Source organism: the organism of the source record quoted next, unplaced genomic scaffold (assembly GCF_019419815.1).
Source record: "Pyrus x bretschneideri cultivar Hongxiangsu unplaced genomic scaffold, Pyrus_bretschneideri_v1 Contig27, whole genome shotgun sequence".
Classification (NCBI taxonomy): Eukaryota; Viridiplantae; Streptophyta; class Magnoliopsida; order Rosales; family Rosaceae; genus Pyrus; species Pyrus x bretschneideri.
The window spans coordinates 3,354,133-3,376,208 of record NW_025999579.1 but is presented as its reverse complement, the minus strand read 5'-3'; the positions used below and the strand labels follow the sequence as shown (position 1 = coordinate 3,376,208).

At 36.1% G+C, this 22,076-nt stretch overlaps 2 protein-coding genes and 1 pseudogene across 2 annotated transcripts; all 3 read right to left on the bottom strand.

Annotated features, from left to right (window-relative positions):
* Positions 1-225: 225 nt before the first annotated feature.
* Positions 226-3,285, bottom strand: LOC103935395 (annotated as a pseudogene).
* Positions 3,286-7,294: 4,009 nt separating this feature from the next.
* On the bottom strand, positions 7,295-10,015 carry LOC103935394 (protein NRT1/ PTR FAMILY 2.11). The gene is made up of 4 exons (XM_009345156.3): positions 9,722-10,015; positions 9,397-9,614; positions 8,738-9,300; positions 7,295-8,366 (listed from the first exon to the last, which is right to left on the bottom strand). The coding sequence occupies exons 1-4, from the start codon at positions 9,804-9,806 to the stop codon at positions 7,487-7,489; spliced, it is 1,746 nt and encodes a 581-aa protein (XP_009343431.2). The 5' UTR covers positions 9,807-10,015; the 3' UTR covers positions 7,295-7,486.
* A 2,232-nt stretch (positions 10,016-12,247) lies between these two features.
* On the bottom strand, positions 12,248-14,871 carry LOC103935420 (protein NRT1/ PTR FAMILY 2.8). Its single transcript, XM_009345186.2, has 3 exons — positions 14,718-14,871; positions 14,383-14,600; positions 12,248-13,909 (listed from the first exon to the last, which is right to left on the bottom strand). Exons 1-3 carry the CDS (start codon positions 14,869-14,871, stop codon positions 12,416-12,418), a joined length of 1,866 nt encoding a protein of 621 aa, XP_009343461.2. The 3' UTR covers positions 12,248-12,415.
* Between the last annotated feature and the right edge of the window lie 7,205 nt (positions 14,872-22,076).

The window sequence follows — 22,076 nt, the reverse complement described above, 5'->3', positions numbered from 1 at the left end:
ATCAATCCTAGTTATGCACATGTTAGATAGGATTGTAATGTGGACGGCACATGTTTTTTGACTACATGTGATAGAAGACACCAAGAAGTCGTGGATTAGAATAATTTTGATTCTTTGGATACTCATTCCAAGTAAATATGCTATTATAAAATTGACGATGGTTTTATTTTTCACTTGTGTAATTTAGAAATCTGTTTGAAATATACATTCTCATCTAGGTTTGCATCAAATCTCATGTTCATTTGATTTCTGCACTAAAACTTGAAGGGCATTGTTGTCCCCATCACCTTTGTACTTGTATCACTTTGCACACACTAAAAAGTATCCCAAACTAATGGCTCCAAGAGCAGCAATCAAGTAATAGTAGTAATCCAGCCTCCCCTTGTTGAGATCTTCCGGCAGCCAATTCCCTGTCCCGGCCCCCTCAGTAGTCCGGTTAACTATGACAAATAACGCACTACTCAAGTAACTAGAACCAGCCAGTCCACAAAAGTAGATAGACCCTCCAATGCTTCTCATGTTTTCCGGGAATTGCTTGTAGTAGAACTCGACTTGGCCAACTGAGGTGAACGCTTCAGCAAGCCCCGTTAGTGTGAGCTGAGGGACCAGCCAAAAGCCGGACATGGATGAAATGTCACCCCTTGTCTGGATTCCTGGAATTGGTTTTGTTAGCGCTATAGTCCTTCGGTGTCCTTCTACAGATCAGATACTAGCATGGCGATCACAGAGAGAAAAATGCCGATTCCAATTCTTTGCAGCAATGTGATGCCACCTTCTTTTCCCGTGAGCCTTTGGAGGAATGGGACAAGAAGGCGGTCGTAGATTGGTATCCATATGCTCATGGCCAGCATCAGGAAGACCGTGTAGGATGCAGCCGGGATTTGGAAGCTGGTTTTTCCGAGGCTTCGACTGGATTGAAGGGCTTGGAAGACAACAAAGGTTTGCTGCTGGACTATGGGAATATGGAATACGGGGGCTGCTGCCCATATTGGTAACACTCTCAGCAGGCATTTCACTTCTTCCACTTGCTGCATGATGCAAAGTCTCCACGGATCAGCTGCCGATCCATCCGGGTTCATTTTGTCTTCCGGCGTAAGAATTGCTGCCTTGTCAAGGCATCTGAGATGTGACAATAAGATTCTTAAGAACTTACCTACACCTGGGATACTACCTCGTGGATTTCACATTTGAAATCCTTCGAGTCAAACTCAAAGACTTCAAAGAGTTTATGGACCGCCAACTAAACCGCCTCTTCGAATTGATTCAAAGAGTTTCCAATTTGAAATCGAAGAGCGTGCTCAAAACCGAAATCCCTAGAAGGCAATCAAAGAACATGATAAAAATGTATGTATATGCAGAAATTCTTTGTGCATGCACATGACGTCCGTTCTTTAATCTGTTCCAGATATGTGCATTATCTTTAACTTTATAATTTAATCCAATCACCCGTTGCCAAGAAAAGTTAACAGTGCACGATTGACTTAGAATAACACCACAATTAATGTCATTCCAGGCGTACTTAAGTTTCTTTCTTTCAAAAAGAAGGCATATAAAGTGCATGAAGTTATAACTAATTTACCTGAATTGATTTGTGTAAGGAAGCTTGGAGTTGATTGAATTGGGAGGCATGTACACATACATGGAGAGCCATGGCTGCTCTGGCCTTTTAGCCTTCAAGTGCCTTTTCGCAAAGGAAACCGCCACGACCTGTGCTACACTCTTCATTGGACTACCAGAGGCTTTCACTTTCACGTACATTTTTGATCCCATGAAGAAGAGAACACATGATATCAACATTAAAATGGCTGGAATACCAAACCCTAGACCCCAACTTACATTTGACTGGACATATACAATGAGGGTCAATACTATCATCTGTGCGAAAGTGAAGGTGAACATGTACCAGTTGAAGAAGCAGTTGATTCCTCGTTTTCCGGACTCCGTTTTCAGGTCGAATTGGTCTGCCCCAAATGCCAAGTTACATGGCCTGATGCCTGCAGCTCCGACTGTTAGCATCCCAAAACCAGTTAGTAAAAATGCCATTTGACCAACTGTTGGCCCCTTACATGTTCCTCTCTCTTCTTGTTTGCACTGAGGAGGATGCAAGTTCTTGAATACTGCAGTAAAGTCTATCAGCAGCAGTCCCTAGATAAAGCAGCAAATTAATCATAGGATTAAGACACACACACACACACATTTTGGAGCTAATGAGTTAAAAGGGGTCATGATGAGGTAAGAAACTTTGGAAGTGAAAATGAATCAAAGCTTATTTTTCGAGGAAATATGAACAAAAAAAATTAGTTACCAACTTTTAATCAAATATATAATCAGATGGACGTTAAACAGATAACAAAGAGACACTAAAATATGGTTTAGAAACGGCTTATTGCTTAATTGTGTGTATGTTTTTGGAATTTGCATATGTTGAACATTGAAAATGAACCAAAGTAGCAAACAATAGTTTTGTAAGTACCTTAAAGGAAGTGATATCCGAATATCTCATCATTTTATAATGATTGAGATAATTAAGTATTAGAAATGAAAGCTCCGAGCGTTAAAATACATTTGGAGCCAAATAGTCAAAAAGGTAAGAAACCTTGAAATAGAAACTAATCAAAGCTTAATTTTTGAGAAAATATGCACTAATAGAACCGCTACAAATGTTTAATATAACTAGAATTAGATGGACGCTAAATAGACAATTTAGAGGCACTCAACGTTGGTTTATAATATACTATTTAATGTCTATTTGTGCATATTTCCCTAATATTTGTATGTTGGACAACGAAAATGAATCAAAGTAAAAAAATGGTAGTTTTGTAAATACCATAAAAGAAACGATCGACGAAAATCCCAACGTCTTGTAACGACCGAAATAAGTGTCGGTAACGAAAGCTCCGAGCAAGGTTGCAAAGTTGGTGGTGCCACTGAAGATAGTAATAAGAGTTGCAGCTGTAATTCTCTTCAGGTTGAATACACTAGTAAGATAGACCTAGAGGTTGGCCAAGGTCCCAATGGCTCCTAGCTTCTCAAATGTTTCATTTCCTGAAATTTTATGCAGATGGATTGCTCAAAAATAAGTGAAAAAAAATAAGATAAATTCATGATTAAACAGAAGAGAAAAGGAAATTAATCTGATGGGAAGAGCATGAAACAAAAAGAAAGCAAAAAGTTGCACTCACCTATGACAAATGGCATCGCTTTCCATCCTCTGTATATAATTGGTTCTTCACCTGTAGAACCTCTCTTATTCTTCTCCAGGCTATCTATCTCATTGTTTTCCATGATTGCTCTCATGTTTTAAGAAAAAAGGAATCAAAACGAACTATATAATGGGGGAAGAAAACTTGACTACGTCATTCACATAGCACTTCTCATCATATTAAGAGACTTCTCACCGTATTAAGAGATTTGTTGTATTTGGTCTCATCCGACACTACGCTAGTCTCATTCGAGCTAGAACTACACTAATCGAGCAGCTCTACCACATGCAGCCGAGCTACCTATCACGACTAGTTTGTATTTTACCGGATTAATCGATTGAGTAAGTGTCCTGTCTGTCTTTGGCAGTTATCTCGATTTGAGCAGTATTTACATATGCTTTCTGAGATTTGTTGGACCAACAAGTCGTTATGTGACTCTAAGTCCACTAGCTAATTTATATATGGTATGGTTAAATCGAATATTAGTCTCAAAATTAAATCTTGAAAGAAAGAAACTTCTATAAATATCATACACAATCTATATGTAATGCTGGATTATTGCTACATCTAATCCCTTAATTTTTCTTCCTATGTTGTTGAAATCGGTTAACTTTGAATAAAGAATATTGCGATGCCAAACTTTTATTTTCGCATGCGATATAGTAAATCCCCTCAAAAAGGAAAATAGAAGATGTAGTACGAGAAGGCATTCCAGTGGTTTCTACTCATCCTTGGCTTCAACCCCTTCGTGTAACATTGCAGGAAAAAGTGTTGAGAGTTGTCCCACATCGGTGAGGGATAATGTTTGTTATGTGCTTATATGGTCTTGAGCTACTCCCCATATCACCAATCGATTTTATGGTGGAATCTCAATTTCATCAAAAAGTACAACCCAACAAGATTCTACAAAGTTAGGAAAAGAAAAAAACAAAGCTTAGTTGAGGAAAAGTTGCTTACGTTTTGATGAAAGCATACATTGGAATTTCCTACAATTTCAATGATAAAAGGTAAGGAAATTTTATAAACATCTCCCAAACCAAGATCTTATTTTTTATTTTTAGTCATTCCTTCCACGGTAATTATGGGTTCGTGTGATAGTTTCTTTGTAATTTTTTCAATGTGTTCTTAGTGTAACACTGCATGCAGCCACTTAGTACTACGGTCTAGTGATATTCTTCTTCATTTGTAAGTGAGTGGTCTTAAGTTTAATTGTTGTCAAAAACAAATTTGAACCACAACACTGCATGCAGACCTCTACAGATAGGGCCGACCCCTATGAGAGGCTGCCGCATACCGCGGCTGTATGCTAGAATTTCTCGACAAGGATTGTGGGCACAGGAGGCACCGACTCACTGTCACTGATCATGAAACCCCAAGTGCACTTAGACCCTGTAGTCGTCACACTTTGGTGTTTCACTAGTCTTCTGTTTTATTGGGTGCAAGCAATTGTCTGTAACACTAATTTCAATTTATCGTACTTGTTTCCAACCCTATAACCCTAATTGCAAATGATAGTAAAATAGAAGGGAAGCTAGCTGCAATTGTACTATCATGATTGGAAATTAATGTCTTTGTTTACATTGCAAAACATCTAACAATGCATTAAACCACTATTTTTGGTGATGATCTTGTTGACCCTAAAAACTATTACATGGCTCGTAGGTCGAGTACAAAGAGGTAACTACGTCTTTTTCATTCAACAACTTAGAATATATTGACTGACTATTTAATTCTTGAGTTGATTGAACATGATAAATATCTACGAAAAAAATAAATGAAAGTGTCATCTTTGTTCTTTTGACTCTCCATCTCTCTTGGGGTGCAATCGTGCATGTTGAATTGAAAATTCTGATCCCGACCAAAAAATTCCAATTGAAAAATTTATAAATCCGAATATTTCGAAATAATAAAGATGGAAATTAACTGACTGTATCTAGAGATTACGAAAATTTCAAATTTCTCTCTTATCCAATAATTCAAGCTTATTATGATTTGATAAGTCATACGTGCATCCGCCTGCAAAGAATATTCAAGGCATAAAGATGAGAATGTAGCGGGAAACATCAAACAATATTGGAATTGTGCAGATTTTTTTAATTGAAAAAAATAGTTTGAAACCAGTGAGCTGCCAATTTAGTCCCTGAATTATCATCTGAATCTGAGTGAAAATTAGGTCTCTAAACTATTTTTTTAAGAAAAATCAGTCATTGAATTATAAATATCTGCCAATCACATCCTTAATATTATATTCGAAGCTACTATATTCAAATTTTCGTCAATTTAAGTCACATTACTTGCATGTTATACACATTGGAGGGTAGATTGGTAATGTTATCATAAAGAAAGAGTGCATTGAGTTGCCTTTGGAGCGTAAATTATACATTAAATTCGCAACCTATATGAAATGGTAGGGGCTTATAGGCGAGAAAAGGACGATAATGCACTCTAAAGTGTGTCAAATGATTTAAGTTGAAAAATTGGATAAAATAGCTTTGATTATAATAGTAGGGATCAAATTAGCAATTTGTAACGAATTTAGAGACTTATTTTATTAAAAAAATAATTCAGGGACCTAATTTTCACGGAGGTGATAGTTCATTGACTAAATCGGCACTTCACAATTTTTTTTATTCAACAATATATTTATACTAAGAGGCTGAAGGAATAAATTGACTGCAAACTCGCGATTACGAGATTCGAACTAAAGACTTCTTACTTACAATGAAGAAGAATACCATATACTGTAATTGACTTAAAAGTTAAAACCACAAAATTTTCATTGGAATTGGAGAGCTTGTTCCGATTCTCTTCTATTCGTTTAATTGGAAAAATTAGAAAGAAAATGGTTTCTTTCAACAAATTCTAATATTATAAGAATAGAAAAGTAGTGGGATAAATATTTAAACTAAATTTTGTAAAACAATTGATGTGAACGTTGATAATTAGATTATTATTTAAATGTTGATTAACGTGTTTATTTTATATTAGTGATACATCATTTTATTTGCAAATTTTGTTTAAAATTTTGGTGGATGAAGTATTACCCTTTTATTTTGATCTTCATATCCTATATGTTTGTTAGTAGTTACGTATAAGATACTTTTGGGATCCGTTAGGAAAATGATTTTAGGAGGGCAAAATCATTTTTGTGAGTTCATGGAAGCACTTACGTACAAGCACATGGTAGATATTTCTTTCCAAAAATAATTCTATCGACGACTCTTCTCGAGTCGTTTCCGAATAGGCCTTTACTGATACAATCTTTAATTATGCGAATCTAGAATCTTAATAATCAGAAAGTTCCTCACAGTATGCTCATATTTGATCATCATACTGCTGAAGAAGTGGATCCCACATCAACCGTACGACAAAATGCTACTCATATAACAGTTTTCATCTCTAATGTTATCGATAAAATCTAACACCTAATAATAATAGATTAATTTGGTGATGAACCGTGCTCACAATACAAAATTTGTCACCTAACACTTCAACTAACTCTAGATTCTGAACTTTAATGATAATCATATCATATATTTCGATGTAGATGTTGAATTCTCATATCCTTTCGATTTTCTAAAAGGAAAATTAATGAAAAGACTTTCAAAATTTTGAGTTTTAACGATAAGGACAAAATAAAGAGTAAAGTGAATAGTACCAGGTTTGATTTTTTAGTGTAAAAACGTGGTTTTTCGTTAAATTAAACAGTACCTATCGTGAGTTTTTCGCTAAAACTCCATTTTCTAAAACCATAGGGATGAGTGACATGGGTCAACTGTTGCGTCATGCAATATGGTTTCCCTTTCTTTTTGTTAGCCAGATATAAATTATACACACACACACACACACACACACACACACACACACACATACATATATATATGTATATTTGTAGCTTGAATTATTAGTCCATATTTCCCACTTGTGGTATATGTGCACTGGATGATCGGCATCGAGCTTTCATTTTCTTCACAAATGGAGTTGCTCTCTTCGTTTGCGTTTTGGACTTGGAGATGGAGACAGCTTAATTATTTGATCTCTCGTGATTCTGATCAACCTCATTATACCAAAACAGCAAACACGTGTTGCAATTGTAAAATTTTCTTTTGGTATACTGTAAGAAATTTTTGCATGCAACTAAATTCATGCTCCTTTAAAATAACCGTACATAAGTGGAGTAAAGTAAAATTGTAACAGAAAAAATTTTACACTTGTTTCTTGCATGATTTCCCTAATCGAGACCACGATTTTGTAGCTAGCTGGCTACGTTTGATCTTAGTCTATCAAACAAGATGTTTCTCAGATTGCATATTCTCCATCCCAATTTCGGAGGCACTTCCACCACTTCCTTTGTACTTAAACCACCTAGCAAGTACTACGAAATAGACAAGATTCAAAACCTCCAATACAAGCACCACATAATAAAAGTAATCCAATCTCCCCTTGTTAAGATCTTCAGGCAGCCAATCACTGGTATGGTGAACTATGGACACCAAAAAACTACTCAGGTAATTGGACATTGCCATCCCTACAAACAAAAATGAACCCCCAATGCTTCTCATGTTTTCTGGGAATTGCTTGTAATAAAACTCCACTTGTCCAATTACTGTGCAAGCCTCAGACAGTCCGATTAGTGACAACTGAGGGACGAACCAAAATCCGGACATCGAAGAAATTGCACCCCTTCTTTCCTCCATTCCAATGGGATTAGAGAGAGCCAAGCTTCTTCTCTTCTCTTCAACTAGGCCAGACACTAGCATGGTTATTATAGCAAGAACCATGCCAATGCCCATCTTTTGTAGTACTGTGATGCCCCCTTCTTTTCCTGTAATTTTTCTCAATTTTGGGACTATGAGTCTGTCATAGATTGGTATCCAGAGTGTGAGGGCAAGCATGCTGAATATTGTGTAAGACGCAGCGGGGATCTTGAAGCCGGTGTTGCCAAGGTGCCTGTCGGATTGCAGTGCTTGGAAGACTGTATAAGTTTGTTGTTGCACATGGGTAACATAGTATATAACTTGTGAGATCCAAATGGGAACCACTCTCACCAAGCACTTAATTTCTTCCACTTGCTGCATACTGCAAAGTCCCCATGGATTTGCTGCTGACCCATCCGGGTTGATTTTGTCTTCATTGGTCATGATTGCAGCTTTGTTAAGGATTCTGGAAAATCAATAGTGTTAACTTTTTGGTTAGTCAAATATGTCAATTATTAATTGGTTTGACTATGGGGCTGATCCAGATAAAGCCTTTATGATGAGGCTGATGCTGATTCAATTATTGTATCAAATAATTGTCTTGTCTTGGTTGACAGGCCGAGTTGTAAAGGAAATGATTGATTGCTACAGATATCAATCTACAATACTTAAGGGATTGTTGATATTATCAAATACAAAGTGAATATCAACAATGTATTTGGTCAGTGTAAATTCACAAACTTTACTAAAAATTTTCAAGTAAAAATTAAAAGGGAACAAGACATTCTAATCAAGAGGAAATCTAAAGCAACTAATGAGTCATTATAGTTAAGTTACCTGAATTGATCAGTGTAAGGAATCTTGGAGTTGATAGAGCTTTTCGGGACGTAGTTAAAAAGTGAAATCCCAGGTTGCTCCGGTAATTGCAGTCCTCTCTTCTTGACTGCAGCAACTGTGACCCTCACTGCAGTTGTGAATGGACTACCATCTGGTTTCACTATCATATAAATTTTTGTACCCATGAAGAATAGTGCACATGACAAGAACATGAGAAACGTAGGAATTCCCAACCCCCAAGCCCAGCTCACGTTCGATTGCACGTAGACGATGACTGTCAAAGAAACCATCATGGCAAAAGTGAAGGTGAAGTAGTACCAGTTGAAAAAGCTGTTGGTAGCCTTCTTCCCTGATTCAGTATTGGGATCAAATTGGTCTGCACCAAAGGCTAAGTTACAAGGCCTAATGCCACCAGCTCCGACAACTAGTAGACCGAGTCCGCTTAGTAGAAATGCCATTTGCCATGGTGTTGGACCAATGCATGGACCACTTATTCCGTCTGCTTCACAGCTTGGAGGATGCAGCTTTGCAACCGCCGCTGTTAGGGTTAGTATCAGCATCCCCTGCAGAAAATAATCCATTGCGACGAAAAAACAATCAGACATAGTTCTAGTTGCAATTTTTTCATGTAATGGAAATTAGTGCAACCAGAAATATACCAAGAAAGAAGCAACTGAAGCAAATCCGAGGGTATTGTAGCGGCCGAAATAGGTGTCACTCAGGAAGGCTCCCGGCAAGGTGGCAAAGTTGGTGGTGCCATTGAAGACATTGACAAGATTTGTAGCTGTGATGCTTTTCATGTTGAACACTGTGGTCAGATAGACCAAAAGGTTCGATGAAGTTCCTATAGTTCCTAGCTTCTCAAAGGTTTCATTTCCTGCAATTTAATTTTTACATATTGAGCACTTAGGAAAAAGATCTTCAACGAAACAAAAAAAAAAAAAAAAAAACGGAAATTAATTAATTTACTACTATTTCTTATACCTATAACAAAGGGCATGGCTTTGATGCCACGGTACTTGATCTCAGACTCATCTTTTGTAATAGCCTCCTCGTAATTCTTCGCCATTCTACTTGCAATTTTAAGCACTTTCTCTCCCTCCTCTCTTTGTACAGCTACTGGCCGTCACTTCTGCAATTTTGGGTTCAGGCAACGGTTTTTCTCCGTTGCCTATTTTATTTTGTATAAAAATCGAAGTATTGGCAGGTGATAACTATCGTTAGAGAACGGCTAAATCTGCTAAATAAATTGATAGATTTCTGAATGAGCTTCCACCTATTTAAGCTCTCCTCCTTGATAGGAGGAGGATGAGTCATCACTCTACCCTCTCTCAATTATTATATTTGTCAGGTTCTTACATTTTTAGGCCGGTTAACAACTGGACCATGGATGCATTATAGAGTGGCCAATCTTGACTCTACTGCCGCAATTGGGAGAGGATGTAAAGATTGTCTACAAGTGATCCAGGTCATTGGGTTAAAATGGTCTACTTATTAGGCTTAAAAATTCGCCATTCATGAAAGGACATGTGAGTGAAGATCGTTTCACATCGGAGAGTTAACAAATTAACCTTGCAAAAGCTTATAACTAATAAAGAGTTGAGTCACTTACCCTATTACCAATTAATTTTTGAGGCCCTTAACTTATTTAAGCAAGTATTATTTGTAAGGGCGATGACGTTGAGAATTTGAACTCTCTTCTGGTGTGCTTGATTTCCAGCCTTTCGTTTTTCTCTGTCTGCTCATGTGAATGCGTCCTTACAGATTAATGTGTGAATTCTCAACCAAGCTCATTGCAGGAAGAAGCCAAACTCAGGTCACTCTCAGTCACACTCTTGTCAATTTGTATGATTCACGTGTGTAAAAGTTAACATGTATTTTCTTGTATGTTCAATGAAGTAGAAAAGCATGAAGAGAAAAGATTTATGTTTCTACGAGGAAAAATAATATGCGTTACGAAAAGGTTTTGCGATTTTTAACTCAAATCTCTTTGACAACAGATTTTTACTTAAACCTTACCAAGAAATATGAGTCGACTTTCATTGTAGTTGGTGTTGACATGAGTAATGTAATAATTACGTGTAAATAGGATTTGTTTCCTACAACGACTTATTTTCTTTTTGAATTAGGTTATATGATTTATTACACTCTTTTCTTACAAGTTTTTTACCTAAAGAAAGAATAATACATACTAGAAAATCAGCAGGCCCATTAAGCGGCAAGGGCAGCTAGCTGACCCTACCAACTTTGCTGAATTTTTATGGATGATTTAAGTGCTGCTCTTTTAAATGTTGGAAATGTCATTCGTACATACCCCTTCAACCGCTTGATAAAATCCTTCATAGAGGAGTTGTTCTTTCTTATTCTTATTTTTTAAAAATATTACCTGGTCAGAACGATATCGTCTTTGGTTAGGTTACTTCATATAAAAAATAAAACAGACAATCATTAGTTAAAAAAAAAAAAGAAGACATGTAGGCTGCAGCAAACTCCAAATTCAATTTCAAGTCCAATTCTTAAAGGAGTAGGATTCTCTTCCCTATTTTTTTCCCTTCCCTTCCCTTCCCTCCTATTTGAATGATTACGATTAAGTCACATCAACATCTAATATTAATTTTTTTTTTATAGAAATATAAAGACAAAATAGAGAATGTGAGAGGAGAGGATGAAAAGAGGACGGAGTAGGGTGGCAAGAGGTTCCGCATTGACAATTGAGTTAATTTGGTGGGATTGGGATTTGAGAATGGACTATAATTCTCTCTCCTCCTCTTTCCATCCCCTCCTCTCACCTTCTCTATTTTGTCTTTATATTTCTATAAAAAATTAATAAAAGATGATGACGTGGCTTAATTGTAACCATTTAAATAAGAGAGGAGGGAAGGAAAGGAAAAAAAAGAGAAGAAAGAATCATACTCCTTGAAAGGGACACAATAAGAAGCGTGCATATATATATATATATATATATATATATATATATATATATATATATATTCAACACACGCTTATCTGAAGCCTTGAAACTTCTATCCACCCACGCCCCACTTGAATATAATAACAAATTAAGCTTGTGAAGCGTGGGATATCCGTGTTAGAAATCAAATAATCCATCAATGAAATGAAAGGATGAAATTGGTTTTTGACTGCACTAGCCACAAGTGTGTGGTTTCCGTTACATCTTTGCAACTGGACATGAGCTAGACACATATGAGGTGTTCATGCTACTATTTGTCTTGATTGACATTTTTATCTTGAACTTGTTTTTGAGTGTTAAATAAACAAATGATTTGCATGTTAAAAACGTGAAGGTTTTTGAGTGTGATGATGAATCTATCATGTAATGTTATTAATTAATTCACATGTTATAATATAAATGAACGATATGATTGATATTTCATGAACTATATAGTTTTAATAAATAAGTACATGTGTTGTATCATTAGAGTATTGGTGACAACACAAGACAGTGCAACAATTGATTGTATCAAAGAAAAAAGAATGAGGGCCAAGTAATGTCATGTGTCTCCAACCCTCCCTAGTCAGCTCTCTCTAGTACTATCTAATTTTATGTATGTACTTTCAAAAACAGAGTAGCATCAATAAATTATATCCATTTCCATGTACGAAATTCTTAACAAACAAAATAGCACAAATAACATAATTATCTGTGTCCATCTCCATCTATGCATGAGTTCCCAACCCCTTCTCCTCGTCCGTCGATTCACGTTCCACCAGGTCTCTTGAGCCACTCGGATTCTCCGGCTGCATCTCCCTTCTCCCTTTTCCAAACCTTCCAACCGTTACGTAATGTCGAGCAAAGAAATTGAAATACGCAAGGTTAACAACTCCGAGGCCAGCAATGATGTAGTAGTAGTAGTCCAGCTTATTCTTGTTAAGGTCATGACCGCCGAGCCAGGGCGTTTCCCAATTCTTTTGGGTTGCCTTGTGGACTATATTGACTATCAAAGAGCCAAGATAACTTGAAACCGATAAGCTGAGGAAGAAGACTGCCCCGGCAATAGTCCTCATACTCTCCGGCATTTGCATGGTGAAAAACTCCATTATGGAAACAGCCGCAAAGGCCTCGGTCAACCCTGATAAGACAAACTGTGGCAAGAGTAGGCCAAAGCTCACGGATGAAATGAATGATCCGTGTTTCAGAGCAGTTTTACGACGGTGCTCTTCAACGATCCCAGATACCAACATGGACAGAATGGACAGCACAATGCCAGTGTTGATCCTCTGTTGCATCGTCAGTCTTTTGTCCCTACCGCTCCTTCTTTGGGCCAGCGGGAGGTAAATTTGCTCGTAGATGAAGATCCACGTTGCGAGTGCAAGCATTGCTATGATATTCATCCATCCGGGTGCGAATTTGAAATGCGGTCCCATGGATCTGTCCGTTTGCAATATTTGTAAGACCCCGAAAGTGTTATGTTGGTCCATGCACATGAAAGTCCCGATTGCTGTAACCCAAACTGGAAGAATTGCCACTAAGCACTTCAGTTGTTCAACTTGTTGGAGGCTACACAGCCTCCAACTGCTCCTAGGCTTGCCTTGATTGTCCAATTCATTCGGGTTAGTTATTAGAGCAGCTCTGTCAAGGAACCTGAAGCGATTAGTGTGAGGGAGCTTCAAGATCGTATATGACTGATCAGATGCATTTTTCAGTGGAGGATCATAAAATGAGTGCTCGGAAGCCAGTGAAACCGTAACTCTTGATTTTCGACAGGCAGCTGTGATGACCTTGGCTATGTCCAAAAAAATGCTCCCTTGAGGCTTCAAGTAAATGTAAGTGTGGCGGCCGACCAAGAAAATGGTGATAGAGGAAGCAAGGCAGGCAGTGGGAATGACAAACCCTATGACCCAACTGATATTGGTCTGGATGTACACAACTCCGGTGAGGGCCACAACTAGAGCCAGTGTAAAAGAGAAATACCACCAATTGAAAAAGCTTTGGAGTTGCGCCCTTCCTTTCGCTGTCCTGGTGTCAAATTGGTCAGCACCAAAGGCAATGTTGCAGGGCCTGATGCAACCTGCTCCTAGGGAGAGCAGTAGAAGAGCAATGTAGAGGAAGACCAGCTGCCAAGGTTGGGGCTGAGGGCAATGTTGGGGGTCTTTGCAGGTGGAGGGTCTTAACTTATCTATAGATGCAGTAAGGGTCATGGCTCCCATACCCTGAAATAAAATGAAAAAGTGTAAAGAAAAATTTGCAACCATGCGTACAAAATCATCATTTTCCTGGATTACATGATACTTTACTACCAAAAGGAAAAACCTAAGAAGATGGAGAATATATATGCAGGGGACAGGCATGAGAAATAATTACAATGCACAATTGAATTGTTATAGCGAAATATGCATAAATAGAACTAGTTACAAACGTTTAATAAAATAGATAATGGGACACACTAAACAGATGATAAGCCGTATATAAAACGGGTTTGGTTCTATATTGAAAGTTTATAGCCGGTTTGTATGTGTGCACATTTCCCATTCTTCTAAGCATATAAGAGATCGGTTAATTATTTCACTTCAATGTTAGTTATGCTTGACTGAAATTCCAAATAATGGATTAGATGAAATTGATGATTAATCTAGTGAGATAGAACTTCTAATTGGAAAAGAGACAGATGAATCATAACTATTACCAGGAGAGATGACATGGATCCAACGAGGAGGGTACTAAATCTGCCCAGATAAGCATCAGACACAAAAGCACCTGCTAGTGTTACAACATTCGATGTACCATTCCATATATTAACCACATTTACCACGAATATTCCACTTAAGTTGTATCTTGTACTCAAGTACACTGTGATGTTGGCTATCAAACTCATCGAAGCCAACTTCTCGAACGATTCATTCCCTTCAAATTAATCAACCAACGAAATAAAATTAACGAAATGGCAAACCAAAACCCCATCAGAAATCACATGAAAGAAAAAATTCAATACAAGATTATAAGATGAATGATATTGTGTACCAAGAATGTATTTGATAGCTCTCCATCCTCCTTTAGGGTTTGGAGGGGGCACTTGCTCTAATGGTGAAGAATCATTCTCATTCTCCATGTCTCCCTCTTTCTCTTTCTCTCTATTTTTCCCTCGCTGCTCACTTTCTCTGAAACCACATTGCATCTTTTTGTTTTATTATTTATTAGAGCTTAGTTTATCTTAGTTAGGTAGTGTAATCAAAATTAGGATATAGATAAGTATCTAAGATTTGATTCTATCGGCTTACCCGGACTCAGCCCAAGATACGAAATCGGAAACGATTAGAATTTAATTAAGTAAAAAATTTGAAACTTTAGTCTTCAAGTGTTGACTTAGTTATGGTGGGAATGGATGACTGGTGAGAGAAATGTGGAGCAGCTTGTTATGGCTGTGATGACTTGTGAGTTATGAACACTGACTTCGATTCTATGTTTACGTTCATTACGTACCCTAACAAACTCCAGTACAACACATGTGCAATGTTCTTCTTATCCTAAGCCTAAGTTTCTCTCAACCTTAACTGTATATTCAACGCCAAACCTACGTGTTGCATAACGAGAACTTATCTGATCACTTTGGTTGTGATTTAGGCTTTTTAGCGATTGTTTACCGAATTTATTGAAATAATAAAACACAAAAAAAAAAAAAAAAAGCTTAATGTTGTGGTATAAATTTAGAGAGGGAGGAACGGCTAGAGAGTAGAAGGGGCTTGAAGAATTGTATGATAACATTTGTCATCTCTTGGGCCTGTATTTATTCTAGTAAGAAAGAGTAACTTGCTTTTCAAGTAATACAAACGTTAAAAGGAAAGATTTTCAGTTTTTTAAGGGTTTGTTTGATGACCATAATAAAACTCGGAGCATGCTTTTGATCTTGTTGAGTTCGTTTGATGACCATATCAGTTTTTTACTTTTTACTTTTTAAACAAAATGAAAATTAATTAAGAAAAGCTACTTTTGTGAGTTTTTTAAATTTAGCTTGATTTTAGTTTTTAGATTTCATTTTAAAGAAACCTGAAAACTATATCAAACAAGTTTTCAGAAAAAAAAGTGAAAAGTGAAAAAAAAAAAAGATTATTGAACTGCCGCTAAATTAATAACCGCTGTATATATCAAGTACATATGATGAAATTAACAAAAATAAATAAATAGTCATATTAATTCTCACTATTGACTAACATTATATTTGGATAAGGGAAATAAACATGAAATTTTGGTAAAAGTCTGACAGACACCAATTCTCTTGTTTAAATTCATAAACATAGAAATTTAGAATTTCCGTGTGGAAAAAAAACTTGGAATTTGGAACCTTCAAATCCCAAGTTCAAATTCCATGTAAATATGTGTTATTTCTCAATTTTATGATTGAGAGTTTAAAAATAACAAATTATGTATTCAATTCCATTGTTCTTTTAGATTAACTAAACAAGAAAATTTACAAATTCTAGAAAATAAAATCTCGTCATTTCAATTTCCGTCATTTGTAAATTCTTTAATAATCTTAAATTTCTTTACCCAAACATAAGTGTAATAGAATTGATAAATTGTTTAGCAAAGCTCTGAAAGGAATTAGAGCTCACCCATACAAACATTCCTGGAATGGCTTTTCGTCATGCTTGTCAGATTAATCTTAATTTCAAGTTTCAATCTGAAATCCTAATTATGGTTTCTAAACAATTATATAATCTCGGATTACACATATTTATGAATGTGAATGAATTTCTAATGTAGACAGAACAGCCACAATACACCAAACCACTAACTGAAAACATTTATATCCACTACAACCATAGTTGTCCTCCATTTTCTTAAAGATAGACAGAGAAATAAAATCCCCGTTATCAAAGTACACATCTACAAATGAATAAAGAGATTCACAAAATTTTGGTTAATCCTCGTTCCTATTCGCTAGGGGGAAAACACATCTTAAGATTTTATATAAATTGTTTGTGTAAATCACCTAAACTAACTAACTATATCATACAAAATATTTTTTAGACAATTCTGTTGGATAGGATTTGGACTCTTGTGTTGTTATCATGTATTAGGATATTAATCCTCTGTTGTAGGCTTTATCTCTTAGGATATTGATCTCTAAGTTTCCTGAATTACGAATTGAATCAGTTTTTACAAATTCTTTCCAGATATCTGTTGAGATGAATGCTATGAACTAATTAATCTAAGGGAAATTTTATTTAAAGTCATGTAATATCTTTTTACACCCAACTTAAAATTTTAAATGTTAATTGTCTATTTTACCCTATTGCATAATTACTATTAAGTACAAAATGAAATTAATAATAAAAATCGAATTTATCAATAAACCGCAAAGACTATAATTAAACCTTACGATCATTCTTTGTTTATCCTACGTTCATTCCGGCTAAAACCCTAATAGCTCCCTAATAGCTCTCATAGAGAAAAATAAGTTTTTCTATTGATGGATGGTGATTTTGAAGTTTTGAATCCTCCAACCAAGGTATGACTCAATTTATGAATTTTTTGTTCGTTTGATTTCAATTTTTTAAAGTTTAGAAGATGAGTATTTTGGTCTTAATTTTTTTTTTTCCCCAATCAATCCTGCATAGTTTGTTTATCTTTTTGCAACAACAAATTGCTATAGTCGGTCTCCCGGTCTCCCGGTCTCCCACTATCCAGCTGCATCCCCAATCACGTATTAGCAGCTTAAGTTTTTTATTACATTGAAAAACCAACAAATTTATCCTTACATCTGTTGAAGAATCAATGAGCTTATTTGGCAGTAACTATTCGGCAGTCAAGTGGCACAGCCTGTTGCAGCAGCTTCTGAGTTAAAAATACAATGGGTGTAAAAATAAATTCACATATTGAATATGGTTTATGGGGGTATATTAGGTATTAAATTTGGATTTAAAGATATATTAATAGTTTAGTTAAAAATCAAATGGGTGCAATGAGTAAATTAGGTGTATAAATAGGTTAGATAAGTTTAAATAAAATTTCTCTTAATCTAATAGTTATATATACATATGTCAGCTTTTTTTTTTTTTGGTTAAACGATAGTTTTTGTTAGATTAGATGTTAGATTAGCCACCGATAAAGTTCGAACCTACGCTGTCATGCAAAAACTCTTTTCCATTACTATGGTAAATGATCACTGGCACTTATGTCAGCTATTCAGTAAATGGCTATATATGCCTCTACTTCTCTTGTATCAATGTGGGCCATATATTATCTTGCCAAATACCCTAAACTCGAAAAGCTTCAGGTAAGTGCATAAGATTCCATATTAATTAATTATATCAAACTTAAAAGATTAAATGAATCATCCTCATTAAGTTTTATTATCTTGAAGTTCTCAGTGGAATTATATACCGGAGGACAATATAGTTGTAACTCAGAACAAGAAAGGAGATCTGATTACATTTGAAGATATTTTGAAAATGAAATACACAAACAAGGTATAGTCTACAAATTAATGTTAAACATTTTATTGTTTACATTGTTGCTTTCCCTTTTTTTTTTTTTAATCCACTGAGTCAGGTTTCAAATCCTTTCCTCTTTTTTTTTTTTTTAGCTCAAAATAGTAATATTGCTTGTAATTAAAAAAAGAAAAAAAGAAACAAAAAACTAGTATGTGTCTTGCCTAGCATTCATATTGTTACAAGCAAATTTTAAATCTCAAGCCAAACCTTTTGTATTTACATATATATAGGTGGTGGAACAAACAGTAAGAATGGCCAGCGCTGCAGCATTTCTTTTCCGGAAAGCTAACATGGAAGCTGAGTATAAATGTACAACTGAAATGTACAACTGATCCATTGTTCAAGTGCATGTTTGAGTTCTTGCTGCAATTCCTTTTAAAGCTCTAGCAAATTAAAGTTACATGCATGCTTATGTAAAGTGTGTTTCAAATAGACGACTAATTAGACCTTGTTTGTAATCAAGTTAGTGGTAGTTTTAAATTCCTGCAGTTCACAAAATACCCAAGGGTTGGACTGTGATTCGTTGGATCCGATATCTCCATACAAATCCTGAGAATTTTGATGATCCTATGTGGTTTAATCCAAATAGATGGAGAGTAAGACTATAAATATTCTTGCATGACTCAATTATATATGAACTATTAAAAGATATTAAGAAGAAAATATATTTTCACAATTTTTCAGGAATCAGCTAAGCCTGGAACTTACCAAGTTTTCTTATGGTGGATCTTAAATTCTCAGGCGGGAACTTATCAACCCTGAAATCATTTATCTTTCACATTCACACCCATGGACGGAGGGAGGTAAGGCCCAATGGGGGCACATACCCACTCTCATCTTTTTTTTTTTTTATTATTTTATAAAAATTTCAAATTATTCATTTAATTATTTCCATTTTTTTTGCTTTGCAGGTTATTCAATTAATCATATTAAAATAGTGAGAATCCTCTTTTAGTTTTTAAATGCCCCTCCGTCTTATATATTTTTCTCACGCACTAATGTCTAAACTTTGTTGAGTTGCATGTATTTGGTTAATTAGTACAAATGAGCATTAGATTGTCAATAATTAAAGACAAAATCAGACAATAGAGTAATAAAATTAGGCATTTTGTAATTAATTTTTTTCAGCATTTGTAAAAGAACTAGTTTTATTTGTTCAAAAAAGAAGCTCAAATTTTTTAAGGTGCCTCCTTTTAGTTAAATTTTTGGCTTCGTTCCTGTTCACACCCAACCCAGCTGATAAGGTTGAAATCACGATCAGCCAAATTTAGAAAAAAGGATTCCTTTTTTTGTTTAGCTTTGTATTTTGGGTAGTAGAAGAATGCCACATGCAAACGTTGGGTAACTTTATTGGAGTATTATTTGAACTAATGTAATGTTTTTCGTTCTCGACTGGCAAGTCTGGCATAACAAGTGCTTGTCCAGCTTTTCTTTTTTCTTATCTGGATATTATCAAGCCATTTTTCCTTCGAGTCTTTTACTTTAAACAAACTAGTCGATCATCTGAGTTCACTCCGTATTCTAATTAAGCACACTCCAATTTTTATTTTCAATTCTCGTTATATCTACGAAAACCCCTAACAAAGCCGATTGTTTATAACGTACTGTTGACCCTAAAAATTACAAAGCCTACGTGGCGCGTAGGTCTAGTAACTAATAAGCTAACTACGTCCTTCGGTTGAATGCGGGGCGTGCCAATTCGTTGGCCGAGCTCGGCCGAGGAGTAAAATTTGTTGATGTTGCGTTGAGCGCGTTGCTGACTTCTTTATCTTGCGACTGCGGCCGAGGAAGGAACAAATCTCGGCCTTTGGATTCTCGAGCCTGAAGACAAGGCTGCTAATTCTGCGAAGTTCACGAATCGTCGGCGTCGGATTCGGTCACAGTGATTATATTCCTGAGAGTATAAGCACGTCAAATTGACACCAGACTGTACAGACACAAGTATTCAAAGGTGATGTATGTCTTGATGGTGAATGTGGTTCGTCCGTTAGAATGCCGAACTCTAAAACTCACTTGTGAGTATCCAATCATAAAATCACTCGGCGTTCAATGCGCTGAAAAACAGAGCTGGAGATGAGTGCTAGCCAATGGTTAATACTTCAGAAAGCACCTTATGTCGTAACTCGTAACACCTTATTTCGCCGAGAAGGCTAATAAGATGATCTCTGCCAATAAGAATTCGGAAACCCTGCTCGACTGAGACTTGGAACCAGTCAGCCTCGATGCAGTGCTGTTTATCTAAACTAAAGGTGCTTTGAAAACGGCTGATTCTACGGCAATAGTGTTGTCTATCCAAACTGAAGATGTTCGCCGGTTGCCTTCACAGTGTTGTTTATCCAAACTGAAGATGTGTCGGCGGAAAAAAGAAAATAAAAAAATCTCAAGATGTTTGAGAGGTTTTGCGTAGGGCAGTTGTGTGTTGAAATAGAGGTCTCTGAATTGCACCCTCCTTTCTTTATTTATAGCAGCAAAACCCAATCCTAACCATACTCGAACTAGGACTCCTTACCCCAATCCATCTTATCTCGGCCAATCCCACTTCTATTAGGATTTTGAATTCAACCTCTTACTAGGCCATATTCACCTCCACTTTCCGGTATCCTTATCTGGCCGAGAATCCTTACTGTATCAGGACTTAACCACTTCATTCATCTGCTTCGCAATAGGGCCCACCTACTTCCTATTCATCTGGAATATTCTTTTCTGACAGGGCTTGGCCGACTTTTAGTTAGGCAGCCCATGAACCGGCTGCGTAGAAATCCTTGAACAGAGCTTCTGGGCCGAGAACAATTCCATACTCGGCCCAACCCAATAATTTTAGGTCTAAACACGTACATACTCAGATTGGATGGCCTCAAAAGGTTTTATTGTCGATCAAAATCTCAGTAATAAGAAAGACGACACAAATTGTCATGGCCATCCAAGTGATGAGGAGAAAACAAGGTTAAAGAAAATAAACAAAAGAATTGATCAGTATAGCCAGCAATATATATAGGTTTAATCGTTGCGTAGACAGAGGAAGAGGGTTTTTATAAAAGAAAAAAAACATTTTTTCTTCAATAATACGTAGTACGTAGTACTTAGTGGGACGAAAGATCAATGGCTGAGATTGAAAATAAAATATTGAATAGTTGTGAAATAAATTTAACGGCTAAAACACTCGTAACACTGAGTGTTAGTAACATTGAAATCATGTACACCCATGAAAAAGAGCAGTTTTTCTTTCATTGTATGTATCACAAGTAGTCCATAAAATCAACGATGAAATCTTACATATAGAAATCTAATGGAACTTTCCAACTGTAAATTCTTTCATAAAACTCGTAGCCGAACCCATTTGTACAATTGGTGTGTATAGATTAATATGGTTAGGGTTGAAGTGTTAATACGTAAGCAATGTTGTAGAATAAAATATATATAATATAATTCAAAAGATCTTAAGTACCAGCAAAAGCATCTGGTTAATCGTAACGACGCTATAATTTTTGGTTTGATTACAAAAATGCCGCAATTTAGTGTCAACAGCTAATTAATAACTTTAGGCGGAGCTCAACACATAGGCAGTCTGCAGTCAGCTAGGTTTACCTTTACCTTTTGTATACAAGGCTGGTTACAAATAGACAGAGGTTGGTCGATGGAAAGGGATTTTACCTGAGGACATGGACTAAAGCTCATCAACTATATGCTAATTGAGCACCATAATATGCTGATTTGGATTCAACAACGTAAACAAACTTAACTTTGTCCTTTGAAAAAAAAGAATAAATAGAAGAGGATTATGCTTAAGACGGGTGTAAGTGCAACTACCTCTTTGGCACATAAGGACAACAACTAAATTACCTCTTTGGCACATAAGGGCACCAACTAAATTACGTATACAAATAGC